The 22,916-nt window shown below is 39.0% G+C and overlaps 1 protein-coding gene across 10 annotated transcripts in view; it reads right to left on the bottom strand.

The window, feature by feature from the left end:
• C2CD5 (C2 calcium dependent domain containing 5) overlaps positions 1–22,916 on the bottom strand; it is a 92,651-nt gene that overhangs the window by 39,228 nt on the left and 30,507 nt on the right. For 6 of the 10 annotated variants that reach the window (XM_083365286.1, XM_083365287.1, XM_083365279.1 and 3 more), the window contains 3 exons: positions 21,704–21,812; positions 5,131–5,245; positions 2,946–3,134 (listed from right to left, as the gene is read on the bottom strand). In XM_083365286.1, the coding sequence (XP_083221412.1) occupies positions 2,946–3,134; positions 5,131–5,245; positions 21,704–21,812 (413 nt within the window). The remainder of the gene's footprint in view (positions 1–2,945; positions 3,135–5,130; positions 5,246–21,703; positions 21,813–22,916) is intronic. The other 4 variants (XM_083365280.1, XM_083365288.1, XM_083365281.1 and 1 more) reach the window with 1 other exon arrangement.

Genomic DNA, 22,916 nt, shown 5'->3' with positions numbered 1-22,916 from the left:
CTCAGCGTGGCTGGCTCAGGAATTCTGGGAGTTGAAGTCCACGAGTCGTAAAAGAGCCAAGGTTGCCTACCCCTGGCTTATAGAGCTATGCCATACAGGTAGTCCTCGACTTATGACCACTTGTTTGGTGACGGTTCAAAGTTACAACGGAACTGAAAAAAGTGGCCTTTGACCTGGTCCTCACACTTAAAACCGTGATAGCATCCTCGAGGTAATGTGATCAAAATTTGAGCGGTTGGGAATCGGCACGTACTTAAAGTTGCGGCACCCCAGCGTCACGTGACTGCCATTTGCGGCCTTCCCAGACGGCCTGTGACAACCAAGTCAAAGGGAGAAGCCAGATTGGCTTAAAATAGCACGATCCACTTAACAACTGCAGTGATTCACTGAACAACTGTGACAAAAAAAAGATGATAAAAGTGGGTCTGACTCACTTATCAAGGGCCTTGCTGAGCAACAGAAATTCCAGTCACAACAGTGGTCATAAATTGAGGACTACGGGCATATTGCTGGCCAGTCTGCTTTTGTTTATCATGCTTTATGCATTTGAACAAGTGAATCCACAGACCATCCTGTCTTCCCCAAGTGACCAAACAGATAATTAATTTAACTCCCCCTCCCCTTTTTAAACCACACGCACACACACACACACACACACACACACACACACACACATGCAATGGGCAGATTAGTAGAAACTGCATAGCTTTTTGTGAATTTGGTTTCAGTAGTTCTGTAAGACAACACAACACAAATGCTCATTTCTATTAGGTTTACGGTGCTATGAAGCGATTATTAGGATAGGAATGGAAAAACGTGTCATGAAGGAAAGAACAATTTTAACGGGTCGGAAGGGCAACTACAACCAGGTTTTGTAATAAATTTGGCTATGAATGCAAATCAGAGACAAAGTGTCGCCTGCTAGAGAAATCTACTTTTACAGAAACAATTTATCTTATTTCATTATTTATCCATCAAATTTGCAGACTGTTCCATCACCGATAACTCTGGGCAGGGGGGGATCCTGGGTGCTTCTCTGAGCTTGGTTGTTTTCTTGCAGACGTTTCATTGCCCAACTAGGTAACGTCATCAGTGCTAGAAGGGAGTGGGGTTTTTAAGACTATCTTATCATATTTAATTTCTCTTGATTTGACAACTATATATACTTCAAACCCACCGAGGTTTGCCACAATATATTTAATATGAATAAAAAAACTGAACTGTACATTTTTTTTGTCCTGTACTAAAACATTTTTATTTTCAAGCTGAATAATCAGATTGCATGTCTGGTACCCTCACCAACATGTGGATTACTTAGCTTCCTTTTCAACATACACCATTGATTGGACCTAGAAGCTATAGTATAGAAAGTTTTTATTACAAGCAAAAAGTAGGGGGTCTGGCTTTTCTCCACCTTTTTGTTGATCAAGACATGTCTCTGTGTAATAATTATCTTTTTTAGCCCCCTCTGTATAACCTGACAGCCTTCTGAAGGATCTCCCAACCATCTGGAACAGACGGTGGAGAAATCAACCTGAGAACAGAGGAACTGATAATAATTGACTTTTTCTTTGATCTGTTGAGCACAACCTTCCACTGAATTGCTGAAAAGATCGCGTCAGAGAAACGGACAAGCTGGGATGCAACTAACTCAATGTAACAAACTATGAATGCAAGAGATACAGATAACATCAGCCACTTTAGTCTGCCATCTACCTGTAATCATTCTCTAAACAAAAGTAATGTAGATGTATTTTGAACTCAAACGTGAGCTTTTAGTATTGCATTAAGGTAAAAAGTCTTTCGTGAACCTGCAGGGCAGTTTGATTATATAACAAGCGTCTAAAGGAAGGCGCAAGCGGATTAAAAGACAACAAACGTGATCTAATGCCGCTGACCCTTTAGCTACCAAGTAAATCAGGATGGAGCTTATTTAAATTAAGCTGACTTTATTAACTCCTCTAAATACAAGAATAGAGAAGCCCAGAATAGGTTCGGAGGTGAAGCAAATAATTAAAAATGACAGAAGCTCCACTCATCCAGGCTGGAGGCAGAGGGAATATGATGTTTTGAAGAGGAAGCAAAAAGGACAACACCTCAAGTTGTCCATGCCTAACTTTTTTCTTCAAAATAAATAAATGAATGAATAAAAATCTGCCTTCCGGGGGATCACAAAATGTTGAACATGACGGTCACCTCACTAAAGAATGACTCAGCAATCTCAGTGTTAAGCATTTAATACATTTCAGTAGGGTTTTTTTTCTGAAGAGCTCAACTTGGTTAATTTCTACTGAAAAATTATATTTGGTGAAACTTTGATTTGACAGACACACCGGGAGGAGGGGCCTGTTACACTCAAAGGCCTGTCAAATCGCACAGGATGTCCTTTGTTGCACTTTTAGTGATTTGTGTATTGATGCCATGAGACAAATCATATCGGCTTGATGCTCTAATGTAAATTGTCATAGCTGACCCAAGCATAATGTAAATTCAGCTCCCTCATCCAGACCTGTACAAGTTGTTTGGGGTTTTTGTTGAGATAGAAATCTGAACCTCGAAATGGGGATCCTTCAATTGAAGTTTCACTGTAACTTGAAAAGGAGAGGCCAATCTCTATGGTTGGGTGGAGAATTATGGGAGTTGAAGTCTACGTGTCTTAAAGTTGCCAAAGTTGGAAAACCCTGCTTTAGTGTGCCATAAAATCTTGACAATGGTGTGAAACAAAGAGTCACTTGCACACTCAGTGTTAGGAGAGGGACAGTTCCAAACGGGAAAGGATTTGCATTCTGTTGTTAGTAGCCAAATGGTTACCTTATTCAGGCTGTTAGAAATTTTAAAGCAGTAAGACTAGTGACTGGGGCAGTCCCACAACGTCTGTGGTTGTTAGTGAAAAATCAGTAAAGTAGTCGGCCCCCGCATTCTGTGCTGTACCACTGGTAACCTACCCTAATAGAGAAGAACTATCTTGGTTTTGAGGAAAAAAATCAACCTCTCCCTTCTCTGACCCTATGGAAAAGTAGCCAGGCTGCCATGACAACCTTGGTTCCAAACAGACTTCCATGTTTCCATCCTGGAGAAACCTGGGATTCAGCACAGCGGCTGTGCCCGAGGCAGACAAAATACAGACCTCCTCACTGTGAAAGAAAGAAAGAAAGAAAGAAAGAAAGAAAGAAAGAAAGAAAGAAAGAAAGAAAGAAAGATGGAGGGAGGAAGAGAAAGAAACAGAGAGAGAGAGAGAGGCAGTGAGGGAGAAAGAAAAAGAAAGAAAGAAGATAGAGAGGGAGTGAGGAAGAGAAAGAAAGAAAGAAATAGAAAAAAGAATGAAAGAAAAGAAAGGTACGAAGGAAAAGAGAAAGAGGGAGAAATGGAAAAAGAAAGAAAAAGGAAGAAGGAAAGAAAAAGGAAGAAAGAGAAAGAAAAAAAGAAAAATAGGGGAAGAAAGAAAGAAAGAAAGAAAGAAAGAAAGAAAGAAAGAAAGAAAGAAAGAAGAGAGAGGAAGGGAGGAAGAAAGAGAAAGAGAGAGAGAAAGGGAGTGAGGGAGAAAGAAAAAGAAAGAAAAGATAGAGGGAGTGAAGAAGAGAAAGAAAGAAAAAAATAGAAAAAAGAGAATGAAAGAAAAGAAAGGTACAAAGGAAAAGGGAAAAGAGAAAGAGGGAGAAAGGGAAAAAGAAAGAAAGAAAGAAGGAAAGAAAAAGGAAGAAAGAAAAATAGGAAAGAGAAAGAAAGAAAGAAAGAAAGAAAGAAAGAAAGAAAGAAAGAAAAGATAAGTCATCAGTTCAGTCATATGCTTTGCAAAATCTCTTCCCACAAATGAAAAAGCCACAACCCAAATCCATGTTGAAAGTGAGCATTTAGGGCGGGGGAGTTTTGAAAAATAAGCTGCCTGCCATGAGATGTTTACTTTGACTGTGGTAAGGACAACCCCTTTTCAGAAGTACAATAGTAAAGGGTCAAGGGCCACATGTGTGGTGTGCCGGATGCTCTGCATCAAAACAAAAACAACAGCCGAGAGGCAGGACTTTTTCCAGGCTAAGAATTTTAGTCGATGGGTGCGGATGCCCGGCCTGCATTCCAAAAATGGAAGAGCCGGGAAGAATTTTATATTAACCTTTACACATAAATCAAACACAGGTAGTCTCTGGCTTAGGACTACAATGGAGTCTGCCCATGACAGACCTAGCTGTAACGCAGATTGTCCTTGGACCTGACTAGATTTTACCACCTTTTTTGGTGGCTGTCACAAAATGGTGTGATTGTTAAGTGAAGCAATGGTTCACTATGGGGCTGTTTTGCCAAAAAAACAAAACAACAACAACACCCTAGACGTAAAGGGGGCAAATGCAGCTGCAAACGGCTATAAAAGCAGGCTGATTGCTGAGCACCTGAAATGTAGTCCCGTGACTGGGTTGGAGGGGTAGCCGTTGGAAGTTTGAAACTGGGTGGGCAATTACCCCTGGGGGGGGGATCCATTGTAATTCTGAACAGTCACTATGGTTATAAATCAAGGACCATCTCTACTTGCTAATGTAATGAATTCCCTAATATGTAGTGCAGGGGTGTGGAACGATGGCTCTTTTATGACTTGTGGACTTCAACTCCCAGAATTCCTGAGCTGGCATGGCTCGGCATGGAAACCTCTTTCCCCTCAGCATGGCTGGCTCGGGAATTCTGGGAGTTGAAGTCCACCAGTCATAAAAGGGCCATCGTTCCCCACCTCTGATGTACTGGCTCATTCCCCATCTCTTTTTTGTGTGTGTCCTCTAGTCAGTGTTGTCCCCCTACCTTCTGTCTTCACATCCCCAAACCGCATCTCCTCTCGATAGCTACCAGTGAAGACCCCTCACGCCACAGATAATAAAAATGAAGGTCCTGCTGTTCAGAATAATTTGCCATTCCTTTGCTCACCAAACAGCAGCAATGCAGAAACAGCATCCTTCCTACAATGTGGGCATGTCCCAGCAGCTAAGTGGCTAGGTTACTATACGCCCCATCGTCCCGAGCCTCCCTACTTCCGAGTAACGGGCACAACTTGATGCGACAAGTCTCCGAGCGTCCCTTTTCACCCTTTCCTTCTGCTCCTTGCAGAGATAAAGCGGTTTAATTGTCAGAGAAACGGAGCCAGCGAGTTACCAAATGCTAGTTGATTCACTGTAGCCCACTACAGCATGACAGCCCAACGCCTTTGCATGGGATTTGATTTCTTGACGAACTTCCGCCCACCAGGCATCTCGTGTTTCCGGGTCATCTGAAAGAGACAGAGCACATCCCGTTTTATTATTCAGCAGAGATGCAAAATATTCGGCTAAAGCAGGGGTAGGCAACCTTGGCTCTTTTATGACTCGTGGACTTCAACTCCCAGAATTCCTGAGCCAGCATGGCTGGCTCAGGAATTCTGGGAGTTGAAGTCCACGAGTCATAAAAGAGCCAAGGTTGCCTACCCCTGGGCTAAAGCAACGACGTTAACTAAACACTGGTTCACGGGTTTAAGCTAGTGTAAGACCTCAGCAACCTCTTGTTTCTCCTTCCAGCCAATTAAGGCAACTGTGGCTACTTCGGTGGAATGGCGGTTTCACACAGCCAGTCCATTTCTCTTTAATTCTCAGAGCATACAAGAATGTGATTTCTATACTTACTCGTTTTGCTCAAAATACCATTGTAGGTAAGCCTTGACTTACAAACCCAACTGAGCCCAAAGTTTCCACTGCTAAGTGAGACACTTGTTAAGTGAGTTTTGCCCCATTGTACGACCTTCCTTGCCACAGTCGTTAAGTGAATCACTGCAGTTGTGGAATTAGGAACACGATGGTCGAGTGAATCCAGCTTCCCCATTGATTTTGCTTGTCAGGAGGTTGCAAAAGTGATCACGTGACCCCAGGACACTAAATAAGAGTCAGCTGCCCTCTGAATTTTGATCACATGACCATGGGGAAGCTGCAACGGTTGTATGAAAAATAGTTATAAGTCACTTTTTTCAATGGTGTGGGAACCCTGAACAGTCACTAAATGAATTGTTGTAGTCAAGGACTACCTGTATTAAGCTAAACCTTCGAAGCAACACACCAAAGGGATCTCTGACTATGGGGGTGGGGGTGGAATGACAGCATCTCCAACATTTGCAGTCAGCAAATCTCAATATTAAAGATTCACAGGTCACAACATGTGTCCCTTGGAATCATCTTTTTAAAAAAAGCAACTTGAGGAGATAAGATTGCAACAGAAATTAAAGAGTTTGGATATTTTGAATAACAATTTAACTTTGTCAAGATTAAAAGCGGAGTGAAATTCAGAGATTTAAAAACAACTGAACCATATTGCCCACTTGATGGAAAAAAGTCTCTGGGCAAAGTAACATTCTTGCATGGGCCTAAATAATTAATTAATTTAAAAAGTCCTTGTTTTTGTATTTTCAACTGATTTGACAAATACCCACACCCACCCTCACCAAAAGACTTATGAGATATTCTGTTTATACTTTTAACCTCACGAAGGAAAAAAATACTGAGCTGTTAGGTTAATGCTGAATAGCTCTACTGCTTATTCTTGGAAAATGTCTTGTCAATAAAGTAAATACATTTAATAGATACCTTAAAAGATGCATTCAAAATATTTTTAAAAACTAATAATGTTATAACAATAACTCAATTGTAAGTTCCAACATTAAAGGTGAACCATGTTGAATTAGCTTCATATTAAAATTTCAAACCTGACCTCTTTAACATTTTCAAAAACGTACATGGAAGGACTTTTTCAATATTTGCAAAGATATACCAAGTAGGGGGGCTTCAGAAGAACTTTTGGTTGTTTAAATATCTTATATATGAACTTGCAGTGATATTGGAGGAAACTGCTTGTAATTTCTGGAGATTACACGACCGAAACCTGTTTTTAAATTATTAAGAAAAATCAGTAGTTTAATAGAGGACTTCCTAGCCTAGAAAAATTTTTGCAGCCAAATCTAAAATTTCTAAATGAAAATTCATTGTTTCACTCACTCCACAATTACATCATACGCCCAAATTTATTTTAACCGTCTTGAGAATAATCTTTTTTTTCTTTTAGAAGAATATTTTTAAAATACAAAGCAGTACTTTAGATCTTATAAGAGACTGGTATTTGAGGGCATATATTTGTGTGTCAAGTCAGAATATACTTAAATGTACTTAGTGTTAATGTGAAAGGTTTTTAGAGATTTTAGAAAATGACATGTAGTTTTCACCTACCGTACTTCAGATTATTAAAACTGATGTCAATTTTATAAAGGACACATCTGACAGAACAAGATAAAAGGTTTTTATAGTGCATTTGCTTAATGCTTCAAAGCAAGGTGAGGCAGGTAGCTGACCTGACTCATAACCATTTTTCTCTCTCCAGGTTTAACAAGTTGTAACTGATCATTTTAGTTGATAAAATACGGTTTTGATCAATGTTTATGTAACAAACTCCCTGTTATCTTTAGCAATATGATTGTCTTTACTGTTTTAATATTTGTTATGATCATTATCATCAGAACTGGAGATTTTAATATTAGTTTCTGAATTAGGTATATACTCAATCATAAATGATAATAATTAGTGTAATTACTGTAATTACATCATAATAGATAAGTGAAATTTGATCCCTGGCATTGCTTACTCCTAAACTGAGGGAATATGCTGTTTACTCAGCAGTGAATCAGATTTTTGGAGGGTTTGATGTTTTGATTACTTCAGCATTATTTCAACAAATTCACATGTGCATTAATTGAAAATTATGGCATATCAATTTACAACTCAGTCAGCTTAAATTTAAATTATGATAGTTTACTGCAGCACCCTGAACCCCATATTTTAATGTTTCTTCACTGAATTTATTTGATTTTTAAATCTGTAAATTTATTTGATTTTTAAATCTGTAAAGAATTGGTAGGAATGGCTAGTTACTCAATTTTTGAATGCAAAGCTTATATGTGTAATTGTATTACTGCACACAAACCTCTCTGGATGCAGATGATTAGGTGTCTCACTACCAGCTTATACAAGGAAATATAAGAAACTAAATATAACTTACATAATATATTACCACAGAAAACTGAATTAGTTAACATGTTTCCATTAAAAATAGTGAGAAAATGGTGAAAAACTATGTGAAGCATATATTATTTGTACATAGGTGTATATAGGTGTATATATACACTTTTATCTATAGCTATAGCTATCTTTGTATCTGTAGCTATTTCTTTTTGCAAACTCTCTCTTGCTTTGTCTCTATATGGCACATACTTAATTTCTAAAAGGATTGTCTAAAAGTTTTAAACAGAGATGTGTGAATAAATGTTCAGGAGAGTTGCCTCGAAGACCAGCTATTAGTGTATACGCAAAAAGATAAAACAAATGTTCAAAAGAATATTTTAAAGAATTCCCAATCAAAGAATTCCCTTTAATAAAAAGCAATGTGGTAAAATTACTGAACAAGAGGTCTCCTACTCCTGTGATTTTACGGTGGTAATTCCTTATGAATGCCATTCAAATATGAAACTTTTCATGTGTTATTTCACAAAAATATTAGTGAATTCTGAAAAGTTACTATAAGACCCAACGGCTCAAAGCCACAAACCTGAAAACCTAAGGACAGTATGGTTTTGTGTTTATGCCAAGTGGCATGCAGGGCTCCCCAAACCTTGAATGTTATATTCAAGATCCAGTTAAATTATTAAAATTGAAAAAGTTGAAAGACCCAGGTGGTTATTAGGAAACCGGGTCACCTTCACTCTGTGCTGAAAATAACACGTAAAGAGGGCAACATCTGAAAATAATAAAATACCTTTGAGATTTAAATATACTTCCTTGGAAATGAACTTTTCTTCTGCACGTTGTAAACTTTAATGGATTTTAGCTCCACCCCCTGCTAATTAATAGGGGGGGAAATCATATCTCTATATAGAATGCAATGCATATTTACACACGATAGACACAAACTTACCTTTGCGTGTCAAAAGATAAATAACGACTTAATAAAAACCAAGACACCACAACATGGCAGGCGTCGTTCATACCAAACACGGGAACGCAATGCAATGTTAAAGCATTCTCTTTGGTTTTCGGACACAAGTGATTGGCAAGCAGCTTTTCGTCCTTTGGGATTTTGACGCATGAGCCACACAGATTCACAGGGCAACACTATCAGAGCATTTACACATCGAAGTAAAGCTATGCAATTTACATTAAGACAGTCCAGAAATTGGGGGCAGGGGGGGGGGAGGGAGCAGGATGCCATGTGTCCAGCACAGTTCCACAAGGGCATCGTCACCTGTTGTGTTCCAGGCTACGGCGGAAGCTTAAAGAACAGCTTGCAAAGCAGAGTCAGCAGACGGGAGCCAGAATACAGTGGATCGTTTGGCGCATGCTTGGGTCGATGACGGTTACAGACTTAAAAAATATGGCAGCTCACTGAAATGGTCACAGAAAAGAAATGGCCCTGAACTCTAGGTGAAAGCAGAAGGCAAGCAAACATGGCACCCACTGAACAAGCTTTTCTAGCAAAAATCTAGCCCACTAGAGTAAGCCTGGCAGGGGTTGGGGAAGATTTATTTAAACTGCCTGCAAACGAAAAGTGGGTTTTTTTGTTTTGGTTTTTAAATCCGAGGGTCAATTGGTGTGTTTAATCTTACTGCTTGGAACAGCAGGGGAAGACATGAGGTACTAGAACTCTACAAAACCGGGGTAACTTGTGAAACTCCTAAAATCAGCTGGCAGCAAGTGAGAACAATAAACCAGTGGAACAGCTTGCCTTCAGAAGCTGTGGGTGCTCCATCACTGGAGGCTTTTAAAAGGAGACTGGACAGCCATTTTGTCTGAAATGGTATAGGGCAGGGGTAGGCAGCCTTGGCCCCTTCATGACTCGTGGACTTCAACTCCCAGAATTCCTGAGCCAGCCACGCTGAGGGGAAAGGGAGAGGTTTCCATGCTTAGCCATGCTGGCTCAGGGATTCTGGGAGTTGAAGTCCACGAGTCATAAAAGAGCCAAGGTTGCCTACCCCTGGGATAGGCTCCCCTGCTCGAGCAGGGGGTTGGACTAGAAGACCTCTGAGGTGGCTTCTAACTCTGTTCTCCTTCTGAATGTCAAGCACAACTTTTGCAAGATTATTTCAAGAATGAATGAATGAACCTTTATTGTCAAAGTACAACCAGGTATACGTTGAGATTAGCTGAGCCTCCCTTCGTGCTCCCCCCCAACTCACAGTGACAACAAACCCTCCATCTTATTACACCATGTGAACGCATCCATGTCTCTCCTGTTTTTAGTATGGCACATTTATCTCCCTGGAGATTAGGGATGAATTTTTACTGGAATGATGTCAAATAACGGTGTTTGGAACCGTGTTTAATTAAAGACACTAAAAGGGGGAGATCCACATCTACGCACCCCCTTAAAAATAAGTGTGTGAAAAAAGAAAAACACATAAATACAAAACTGTAAGATACGTGTTGTAAAAAAAAATCGCAATTGTGACTGAAATTTATTGTGGCACAATAGAAAGTGGAACAGCAAAGAACAGAAACTCTTATTTTGGGGGACACAGGCTAAAGAGCAAGTCAGATCTAAACTCAGCTGAGTTCAGACTTTACACTCAATGAATGCAGTGACCAGTCAAAACACAGTGTTGGGTTCGAAGCTGAAGTCAATTACTGCATCATCTAATTTGAAAATCTTTTCAAAGAATTCACGATGAGTGAACGAATTGTTGATTCCAATAAAGGAGAATATTCGTAGCTCAGGGTTGAAATGAGGGGGGTCCCTGGTGCTCTCTGAGCACTGTTTTTTTTCTTGCAAAGCATTTCATTACCCAAACTAGCCAACATCATCAGTGCTAATGTAGCACTCTGCTAATCTAGCACTGATGATGTTACCTCATTGGGTAATTAAACGTCTTCAAGAAAACAACCAAGCTGAGAGAGCACTAAGGGACTGCCAATTCAATGCACAACAATCCCTCAAAGATGGGGTCTTATCAGTGCATGGGAAACACTTTCAAAACCCCGTGCATTCATCTTGCATTTTTTGTGCAAGAAGGCCAAGAAAGCTTCTGTTAACTTACGTTGTAATTTCCCCCTTTAAAGCTAAGTAAATACTCAGATATATCAAGCCAATGGGATGCTCTCCTCTACTTGCTTCAGCATTAAGGAATATGTCTTTTCCATTCAGGACACATCTAAAAAAAGTACCAAAGCTCTGCTTAGGGACCCGGGGGAAAAGCAAACTGCCTGCTATGTTTATCTATCTATCTATCTATCTATCTATCTATCTATCTATCTATCTATCTATCTATCTATCTATCTATCTATCTATCTATCTATCTATCTATCTATCTATCTATCTACCTACCTACCTACCTACCTACCGTATCTATCATCCATCTATCTATCTATCTATCTATCTATCTATCTATCTATCTATCTATCTATCTATCTATCTATCTATCTATCTATCTACCTACCTACCTACCTACCTACCGTATCTATCATCCATCTATCTATCTATCTATCTATCTATCTATCTATCTATCTATCTATCTATCTATCTATCTATCTATCCATATACTGACTGGCTTTGCTTGACTGCTAATAAAACTAACGTACAGAAATTATAATGAGCATTCATCATGATTCTACTATTAGAAGCTACTGTAGTGAATGCCATTAAGCAGTTGAGTATCTGTTTTAATTAGGGTGTTGATAACTCGCAACACTAGGTCAGAGAAGCTAAAAAGTGACACATCTTTTCTTGGTAAAACTACAATACTTAATATTTTGAATAAATTATAGATGTCATAAAAAGGAAAATGTTCACATTCAATTGTTAAAAGCATTAATTAATTAATGCTTAATTAATTTTTAATTTTATTTTAATTTTATTTTGTATTGTTTTTAAATTTTGCCTTGTAAACCGCCCTGAGTCCTTCGGGAATAGGGCGGTATATAAACCAACCGAATGAATGAATGAATGAATGAATGAATAAATAAATAAATTTCACAGATATGGGCATTTTGCTTTCGTAAGGATTAGCAAGGGACATAAGAAAGTGTGAAGAAGCAGGATAGAAAGACTATTGAAACTTCTGAACTTATTTCAATGATGAAATTATTCATCAGATCATTAATCAATGATTTAGTCTTAATTTCAAGAAAACAAAATCAGGCTTATCCTGTTGAGAAACAATTGTAGAAAGTGAGAGAAGACTCACGCGAATACTACAAATAGCCAAGAAAAGAAAGAGATCGTTGAACAAATCAATTCAAAATTCTCACTCAGGGCACAAGTGACCAGACTTAAACCATCATATCTTCCTGAGAATTAGGGAGGGAAAGAGAAAAAGAAAATAACCAGCAGCAAGGTGGATGGATTCAATTATAGTGGCAATGGATGCCCTGCTGAAAAACCAGCAGGGCCAGACTGGAGAAGACTTAGGTCTACTCTAAGTCACTAAGAGTTGCCACTTATTTGATGGCATGTAGTCAATCAATACATAATTATGTATAATTATACTATCCCTTGGACTGCAAGGCGATCAAACCGGTCAGTCCTAGAGGAGATCAACCCTGACTGCTCTTTAGAAGGCCAGATCCTGAAGCTAAAACTCAAATACTTTGGCCACCTAATGAGAAGGAAGGACTCACTGGAGAAGAGTCTAATCCTGGGAAAGGTTGAGCGCAAGAGAAGAAGGGGACGACAGAGAACGAGGTGGCTGGATGGAGTCACTGAAGCAGTAGGCGTGAGCTTAAAGGGACTCCAGAAGATGGTAGAGGACAGGAAGGCCTGGAGGAACGTGGTCCATGGGGTCACAAGGGGTCAGACACGACTTTGCAGCTAACAACAACAATGTACTAAAAGCAAGCAAAGGTCTAATGATGTGTATATTATTAGTAATCCTTAAAAATAACCATAACTGTAAACAATTAACCAGTGGAATGGCTTGCCTCCAGAAGTTGTGGGTGTTCCATCACTGGAGGTTTTTAAGAAGAGATTGGACAGGCATTGGTCTGAAATGTTGTAGGGTCTCCTGCTTGAGCAGGGGGTTGGACTAGAAGACCTCCAAGGTCCCTTCCAAGGCTCTTATTCTGTTAAAATTGCGTCCCCTAGCCTTTATCATCAAGAATTCGTTTGGTGTAGAGATTAAGCCGTAAGGGTGGAAACCAATGACTTCTAGTCCTGCCTTAGGCACAAAAACAGCTGACCTTGGGCCAGTGAGCCTAAGAAGAAGGCAAAGGGAAACCACATGCATACATACATACAACCCTTGTCACCCTTAAGGTATTGCTCTTCAATTCCTAGACCTCCCTTTGATGCCTATGCTAGGGTATTATCTAAGTCCACACAACTAGAATTTATCTAGTTATCCAGTTGTGTGGACCTAAGCGAATGAAACATAAGCTTCGCCAGAGAACATTCGCTCTCTTTTGTAAAAAGATATCCAGCCACTGTCTTCCAACTGCTACTCAGAGAATCCTACGCAGGTAGTCCTTGACTTATGGCCAAAAATTGAGCCCAAAATTTCTGTTGCTCAGCGAGACAGCTGTTAAGTGAATTTTGCACCATTTTACGAGCTTTCTTGCCACAGTTGTTAAGCGAATCACTGCAGTTGTGAAGTTAGCAAGCCAGTTGTTAAGTGAATCTGGCTTCCCTATTGACTTTGCATGTCAAGTCACAAAGGGAGAGCATATGACTGCAACTGTCATAAATAAATATGAACCACTTGCCAAGCATCCCAATTTTGATCACTTGATCGTGGAGATACTGCCAGGGTTGTGAGAAATGGTTACTTTTTCAGTGCCATTGTCACTTTGAACAGTCACTAAGTGAATGGTTGTAAGTCAAGGACTACCTGTAATTATCACTGAAGCTAGAGAATCAGAAATAAAGAACTGAAACAATTTATCAAAAGTGTAATATTCCAATACAACAGGCCAAACTCTTATGGCACTAGGCATACGACTGGTTGCAAACCCAATCTAAAGCAGCTGTTCCACACAATCATTATTCCACAGAAACAGAGATATTACATGGTTAGAGAACCTGTAGCCTTCCAATAGGACCAGAACAATGGCCAGTGAACACGTAAAAATCCATAAGAGTTATGTTTCTACAACATCTGAGGGACTATAGATTCTCCATTTCTGAGACACAGAAACCAAACCCAAATGCAAATGTGTTCACATAAATATTGTAGTAGAACTTCTGCAGGAACTAAAGTTAGCCAGAACACAAATAACCATAGATTTTCCAATGCAAAATAGGCCATTATTTTTTTTTTTAACAATACTCCTTTGTAGACCACATACTACAAATAGGTCAGCGTCTATACAAAATCAATCAACTGAGCTAAATGAAAAAACACATATACTGGAAATGGCAATGCGGAAAACAAATGAAGAAATATCTCCCTCTCTAACCAACATTGATTAATATTCCGGAGGTGCCATTTTTGAACCAGGGAACTTCAGAGACAAATGAAAGCATATTCCTCACAAGTTTCAACCATTTTTTGCAGCTTGAACAGAGTCAAATAAGTTTTGTCTTTGACAACGTTATCAATTTTACCTTTTTAATTTTTTTAAAAGTTACGTTCTTCACACATCCTAACCAAGCATGAGGTGTTTTAAGGCTAGGTGCATCCGATAAAGTGGATTTACTTTAGAAACCTGCGTTTCTTACTTGTGAATCTTTGAGGTATCACGAAACTGCAAGAAAGTATTGTGGTTAGAGATCTTTAGATATTTAAAAAAGTGGCATCAACATAAAAAGCCACTCCACGGCTAGCTTTGTGATTTAAAGAGTACAGTACTTTACTTCAAGATGGATCATACCAAATTCTAATCGATTTATTTATTTTTATTAAATGTAAAATATCCCATGGCTGGCTCAGGAATTCTGGGAGTTGAAGTCCACGAGTCATAAAAAAGACAAGGTTGCCTACCCCTACTTCAGGTAGTTTTAATCTACAACTGTATGATTATTGCTGATATTAATCAAGCTTTTTTTCATTTCAAATCGCAACTCTTGTTGAATTCTGAAGAGTAATCAAATGAAAAAGTCCCTGGTATCTGACACTCATCAGTCATGTGGTCCAAGCTAAGAAATGATTACTAAAAAAAGACTTTACAAGTGCTCACGTAGATGAGAACCAACTACGAATTACTGTACTACGAAATTATCAATCCTAGCAACCGTCAAGGAACCCAGAAACAGTGTATTTAATGTTACTGTATCACTGGTTTACCATTACCAGTATTAGCTGGACTAAGCAAGCCACTGTAAGCAATCGTACAGCTTAATCTATTTCTACTGAAATTGCTGAGGTAAAAAAAACTACTAATTTTAACATTCAAAAACGCTGATGCTGCACTGAGATTAATAAAAAAAGGCTGATATTATCAGGAATTACGATCCCCCCCACATCCCGTGTGGTCATGTGACTGCATTTTGGGTGCTTAGCAACAGGCCTGCGTTCCTACTGCTTGCAGCATCCCGCAGTTACATGACCATGATTTACAATGTTTTCTGACAGAAACCAGCATTTAATTCTGGCAAAAGCGTTTAATTCTGGAGAAAAGTGCTAATTGTGGACAACGGGCTCGCTTAGCAACCAGCACAGAGAAAGTCGCAAAATCAGGTTGGTCATGTGATCACATGACCAGCAATCAGCATGACTTACGACTGTAATTTTCGGCACAATTAGAGTATCGAATTGAGGACTACCTGGGGTCATTGATTTTTTACTTGTGTGTTATGTTTCTATGTGCTTTTAATGATTTTGATTAACTTGTTTTGTGTTGCAGAATTGTATTTCTGTTTATAAATTGCTCTGCTTGCCTACAACTGAAATAAATCATTCTCTCTCATCTATTTTGTTTTAATAAGTGTATAAGTACAATTCAAGGATCTACTTTTAATCTCTAAAAGCCTACAGAGAAAGGATCCAAAATACTTATATTCTAGAATATGCTATCCCCCAAATCCAACTAAATCCCATTTTAATTGCCCTTAACAAAGTAAAAAAAAAATGATTTTTCTGTCAGGACTTTGGAATCTAATATTTACTCTCTGTTTCCTATCCAATCAATAGTAGGCTATATTACATTTTACTGATTTTTTTTCACTTATTATGCTTATGGTTCTTATTGGTTTTTGTGATTTGATTTATAAACTGCACAGAGACCTGTAATGTTGGTGATACAAAAATACTAGGAATACCATAAATAAAAAATAAATCTCATCTCCTTTTCGGTGGATGGTTTTGAAGCTTTTAAAGCAATATTCAGAGCAAAAGCAAATTCAGCAGCAGAATGATTACACGCAATAACCTTGATTTCTTTTGAATGCTTTTACAAATGACAAAAATCTAGGTGACAGATTTACCAATCATCAATCTAGTATAACTGGGGAATTCAATGTGACTCTGCAAATCACCCTCGTTGGACAGGAAACAATCACATGAAATTATGCTGTTGACTCACAGACTCACAAATAAGACTACAAATAGCTCGAGAGACTTGAGCTACTGCTACTTGTTTGCCTGTTTGTTTCCTTGAATTAAAGTACTGTACAATGGGGGAAAAGGTGGAATTTAAAAGGCTAAGTAAATGTTTGTACCAACGCAACGGTATAAATATATGTCATGCTTTTTCACTGACTGAAAAGCAAATGAATACAAACTCACTGTAACATAATTAACACAAGCAAGCTAAATATTCATTTGTAGAAAAAGTATACCACAACTCATCCTGATCAGCTTTTTTTTTTCAATTTAAAAAAATAACTCTCCGTCTAAACGGTTCATTTTGCACAGTCAGGTCCTCAGCCCTATTTAAATTATTTGATCTTGAATGAAAAAAAAAAGTAAGACACAAGTTTTTCGTTTCTTTAATTCAGTAACCTCATATCCAATACACCAGGGGTGTCAAACTGCCGGCCCACGGGCTGGATATGTCATGGCAAAACCGCGGCCGCCCCATTGCCGGCAATGGGGAAAAAAGTCACAATACATCATGTGATGTTGTGAGTTTGACACCCCTGCAATACACAGACCAAATCATACACAATCATGCACCTGGTTTCCAGCCCTACCTTAATACTGTAGCTTGATAATGTGGCTTTGGCTGTATTCTTCTGTTAGCCATTATTATATTATGGGACGATTTAAAAATTAAATGTCCCATATTAAAACTGTAAATATATCTAAAATCCACAAATAACCTAAACAGTATGAAAGTCTTATTCAACAACAACATATTTTGTTTCTAGTACAGATAAAATCTTCAAATGAAATTTCTCCATAACTAAGACCCACACAGAAAATCCTGCTTCTAGTTCAGAAAAAGCTAAATTTCAAATGGAAAGATTTTGGAGCATGATTAAATTATACTGATATACAGGGATAATGAGGGATATACAGTCTAGCAACAAACCTAATGGGATTTAATTTCACAATATCACCTACCATATTTATCGTAAATGTTATCTTAAATTTTCACAATTAAAAAAGGATGAAATTTGAAACATTTAGCTTGGCAATGAGGTAAGGTATTTCTAAAAAGACTTCACTGAGCTGCCATAATTTTTGTCAGTCTATGTAGTACTGAATGACTAATAAAATACCTGAATTGCAACTATTCCAGTCTAGTAGTTTGTATGATCTTGTGTTACCCATAATTCCGACAAAGGCTGAGTTCAAAACAGCAAATAAGTAGATCAGTTATGGCAGCAGAATATAGTGAAAGAAAGAAAAAGAACACACACACACACACACACACACACAGTCACACACACACATCCAACAAGAACACAACTGAGAATGTTGTCCAAAGGAACTGGAAAGACACAGACAGCAGAGTTAATAAGAGAATGAAAACAGAGAAAGACAGAAGGAATACACTGTGTTAATCTAAGTGTAGGCATTAAGTAAAACAAATAAATAAAATAATACCACCTTTTGAAAGTTTGGGTTACGTTTCTCCGTGCATAGCTAGTAGTTTATGCATTTTAAAGTCTATCCTATTTGTGCAAGAAAGGCTCATAACAGGTTTTTTTCTCCCTTTTAAAGCAGAAGACTTGGCACATATATAAAAACACCCTTAACATTTTATCAGTATAACCCTTAATCATGTTTCATGATACTATCTTACCAGCCATTCCTAAATAAATAAATAAATGAGATTTGTAGGAAAATCTAATATATATATTAGATATATATATATATTCTATATATATATATATAAGAATACATATATATTCTTGCAGAGTTGATTACATATTGGGTGGTTGACTTGTGTCTACAAGCACAAACAAACTAGGCATACTGACCCACTAATTTCATGTCAAGGCCAAAAGCAACCAGGGCCACAGGCCCATCATTGTCAGCTTGAAAGTAACATTATTTTGATAATAGGGTATAAATAGAACAAAAACAATGGCTAGACCTCTACCAGACAGAGCCAATCTTGTCTTATCTGGCAATTATCCATTCTCGGCAAAAACAGAGAGGCATTAGGAAGGGAGAAAGTTTCTTTGGGAAACTGAAGATAAGACATGTCTTTGGCTGAAGGAGAGTGTTAATTTTTGGTATTTTCACCTGAGGGGTGGGGGGGAAAGCAGAGAATGAGGAGAATTAAAAATCGATCTATCTTTAAAAAAAAATACAATTAAAATGGGTAGGCCAAAGTCTCTTTTTGATTCTTGTCAAAACAGAGGTTTATCAGGTAAGACAAAAACATTTTACCAATAAAGGGGAATATTTGTAGCTCAGGGTTGAAACGAGGGGTCCTTGGTGCTCTCTGAGCTTGGTTGTTTTCTTGCAAGACGTTTCATTACCCCAAATAGGTAACATCAGAAAACCGTTTTTCCCTTCCACCCCACAAATGGAGCTTTGCAAAATTTTAAGCAGTAACCATATTGACCTTGGCTGCTACGGTTTGTAAAAAGGCATTCAGCACAGCAATGGCCACAAAGATTAATGAGAGGATTAATAGAAAAAATGTTAGCTAGCTTATTGTCCCAGAGCGAATCTGTTATGGCAAACACGGTTGCTGCAGTCAAGATGTTGATATTAGCTATCCAAGGCAGAGGTTCTGACATTTTATTAAAAAAAATTCATTGCATTCAATGTAATCTTCCACTAAAGCAGACAAGGTAATTACAAAAGCATTCAATTCAGATGATCAAAGATATCATAAGACAGAGGTCCCCAACCTTTTGGGCACCAGGGATCGGTTACGTAGAGATAGGTTTTTCCGTGGACTGGAGGGGGCGTGGTTTTGTGTGCTGCCTACATCCTGTGGATGGGGCTTTCCTTGCTTGTGTGGACCAGTTGGTGGCATGCCGTGGCCCGGTACTGGTCCACGGATCGGGGGTTGGGGACAAGGACAATACACACCTGTGGGTAAATTTGCTGGCTGTTTTTGTTCCTAATGGAGATTTCCAGTCACATCAGTATCTGCTCCAAAGGAAGTTGGGAAGGGACCGGAGGGAATTATAGGAAAAGACTAGACAAGACTACAAGCTGTAATCAGCCTTCAAGGACTCATCTGGATAACTTGGTACATTCCTAAGAAAAATTTCTCAAAACTTCTTGGAGAAAAAAATGTGTCTCCTATCAAACATTTATTTGTTCAGCTGTACTACAACAAAAGTAGGGACGTGGTGGCTCAGTGGGTTAGGACGCTGAGCTTGTCGATCAGAAGGTCGGCAGTTTGGCGGGTCGAATCCCGAGTGCCGCGTAACAGAGTGAGCGTCTGTTACTCGTCCCAGCTTCTGCCAACCTAGCAGTTCGAAAGCATGTAAAAATGCAAGTAGAAAAATAGGGACCACTACGGCGGGAAGGTAACAGCGTTCCGTGCGCCTTTGGCGTCTAGTCATGCCGGCCACATGACCACGGAGACGTCCTCGGACAAGCGCTGGCTCTTCGGCTTTGAAACGGAGATGAGCACCGGCCCCTAGAGTTGGAAACGACTAGCACGCATGTGCGGGGGAACCTTTACCTTTACCTTACCACAACAAAAAGACAAGCAATTCCAACTAACTTCCATCCTAGTCAATTATCACAATTTATTTTTATTGGCAAGATGGAACCTGTTATATGAATAGAATTATTAATTATTTATTCATTTATTTAGAAATCTGGCCATCTAATTAAAAAGACTGGATAGGCAGGGGAAGGGCAAGAATCTAACCCAGTCTCTTATAGACCCTGGACCAGCAACTACAGAATAAAAACCTATAAGTAGAACATTGTTTGGGGAGCTTTGTGCTCATAATAAAGTTTGCAGCATTCACATTTGCTGCTTCTAGTTATTGCTCAAAGATATAATCCATTTGGACTAGCTCAGGGGTAGGCAACCTCGGCTTTTATGACTCATGGACTTCAACTCCTAGAATTCCCGAGTCAGCTATGCTGACTCAGGAATTCTGGGAGTTGAAGTCCATGAGTTATAAAAGAGCCGAGGTTGCCTATCCCTGGACTAGCTCGTTCTGTTCAAAGACTGAAGATCTTTATTTATTTATTTTTAATTTCATCAATGTGTCTACCATTTAGGCTGCTCTAAGCGGCTAAAAGATCAAACAAAATAAGCAAAGCTGGATGTGGGCTTTAATGCTATCTATATAAGGAAAAACGTCTCTGTTCCAGAGTCATGTTGTTGCTTGAGCTCCTGGATGGCTGGGGAATTCTGGGAGTTGAAGTCGATAAGTCTTGAAATTGCCATGTTTGGAGAGCCCAGCTTAAATCCATGCCAGGCAAAGCACGTAGAATGTTTTTTTCAAGGGGACAAATCTAAACAATTATTTGCTAGTCGTTCCTGCACTAACTGTATAATTCCCAGACTAATCCTGAGTCATTAAGACTCCACCAAGCCCAATGCGCATTCTGTTGCATGTGGAAAACTGGTTATAGTCAGAATGAAAATGAAAAGACCAGCCTTACAAGAAAGAAGACCTTCGTCTGAAATGCATTCTCTAGCCTTAGTAGAACAGATTGGGCACTAGGAATCAACCATCTTTAGCAAACCTAAAGGCAATTGGACTTTCTTGGTTTTTTTTCCTTGAAAAAAAAAAAAGAAGCATCTTCTCTTGGATGAGAAGCGAAATATTTTTAAGGGGAAAAAAAACCAAAGGAAGTCCAGTTGCCTTTTGGAAAAGCACCTTTGGGACAACCATGACTTGGATGATTGAGAATCTCCACTGACATCTTTAAGAAAGTTTTCTATAATAATTTCCTTACTAGTTGGAGGAAGCCGTTTCCTATTTCCAAAATGTAATTCTGAGTTAAATGGATCTTTTGAAGACACTTTATGTAACTTTAAGAACCTTATCTAAACCATCATCATTTGTGTCAGTTGGCATTCTTCAGCATCAAAACGTACCGATTTTTTAAAAAAAGAGATAGTACAGAAGACTTAATAGGTTTGCACTTATTTATTCAAAGTCTTACTAGGCATTTAAATTTCAGATTCTGGAAACAAAATGAAAACAATTACTTCTAGAGTGTGAGTTATATAGCTATATAGTCTCCTTCCCCCCAAACATTACAAGGAAGCTGTCTGAAATATTTGCTAAACACTCTGTATGCTTAAACATTAAACATTTTCCAAGTTCTTACCTCCAGCAAATGATAAACATAAACACAACGAAACAAGGTCAGAACGAAATGTAAACAGATTTTAGGCTTATAACATACCTGGATTGTGGATACGATCCAAGAGCTTCACAGAGCGGGCGCTGACGACTCCACCAACGTGGAGAAGGAAGCCTGGTGGAAACGTCGTCAAAGTGAAAAAAGGAAATTCCTGTGCCAACCAGAAGAACAAAACAGCCGTTGACCTCATGAACTGGTTCTATTGCTCACCAACTCAACATGCATGGACTTCATGAAATACAAATGAAAGAAAACAACTGGGAAAAGGCTGCCTTCAAATATATACCAGGAGCAGGCAACCTCTTCAAGTCAACAGACACAGGTAGAGTTTTGGGAAAGTCACACGGACTCTTTTGCAGGATTGCTGTGTGGACACTAATGCTCACTCCCCAAAGGTAAATTGAATTACCCCCTAGGGTGCATTCTACCACTTAGGAGATGTTCACATAATCCAACAAAACACTGGGCTGTACACACACACACACACACACACACACACACACACACACACCATTTTACTTTCTAAAAATGTCTCTGGGGGGGTTCCATGTGCAAATGATGCCGATGTTAAACGGTGACATTGCAGCATGTTGCTCTTCAAAAAAAATGAAATCGCGTAGATATAAAAGGAGGTGCCGTGTGTACGCTGGTGTCCATGATCATGATGTTGCCTCTCCCTGGTTTACATTATGCATTAAGCAAGCAAAATGTATGCCATCCAGTTTGCTTGGGGCAGCAGACATCTCAAAAGCCACTAAAATGCTACTTTCCCCCCACGTAATCCGGCTGCTAGACAAAACTGTTAACCATACACTGTGACACCATAGAAAGCTGGAGTTGGATTTTTATGGCGAGTGCCTTAAAAGGGGAACACATTTTAAAGAGCTCTGCACTGTGGCATCCCACCTGTTTTTATTTTGAAATTTTATGTACTAATTTCATTTACTGCTTCTTCTCCTTATTATAATGCTACGTACACTTACTTGGGACAAAAATTGCTGTGGCGATTTATTTTTAAATAAGGATTCATACAACGTGGCTGTTGAAATCTAATGCTTCAATTCTAGGCTTCAACTGTAAAGGCCCCTGGAAGAAACAGATTATCTAGACTAGGGGTCCCCAACCCCCAGTCTGTGGACCAGCACCAGGCCGCGGCAGGCCAGAAACCGGTCCGTACAAACAAGTGAAGCCCCATCTACAGGATGCAAGCGAAACCACGCCTCTTTCCGGTCCGCGGAAAAATGCTTCCCCATGA

The sequence above is a fragment of the Vipera ursinii genome (genome assembly GCF_947247035.1).
Source record: "Vipera ursinii genome assembly, chromosome: 6".
NCBI lineage: Eukaryota > Metazoa > Chordata > Lepidosauria > Squamata > Viperidae > Vipera > Vipera ursinii.
This window is presented reverse-complemented; position numbering and strand designations above follow the sequence as displayed.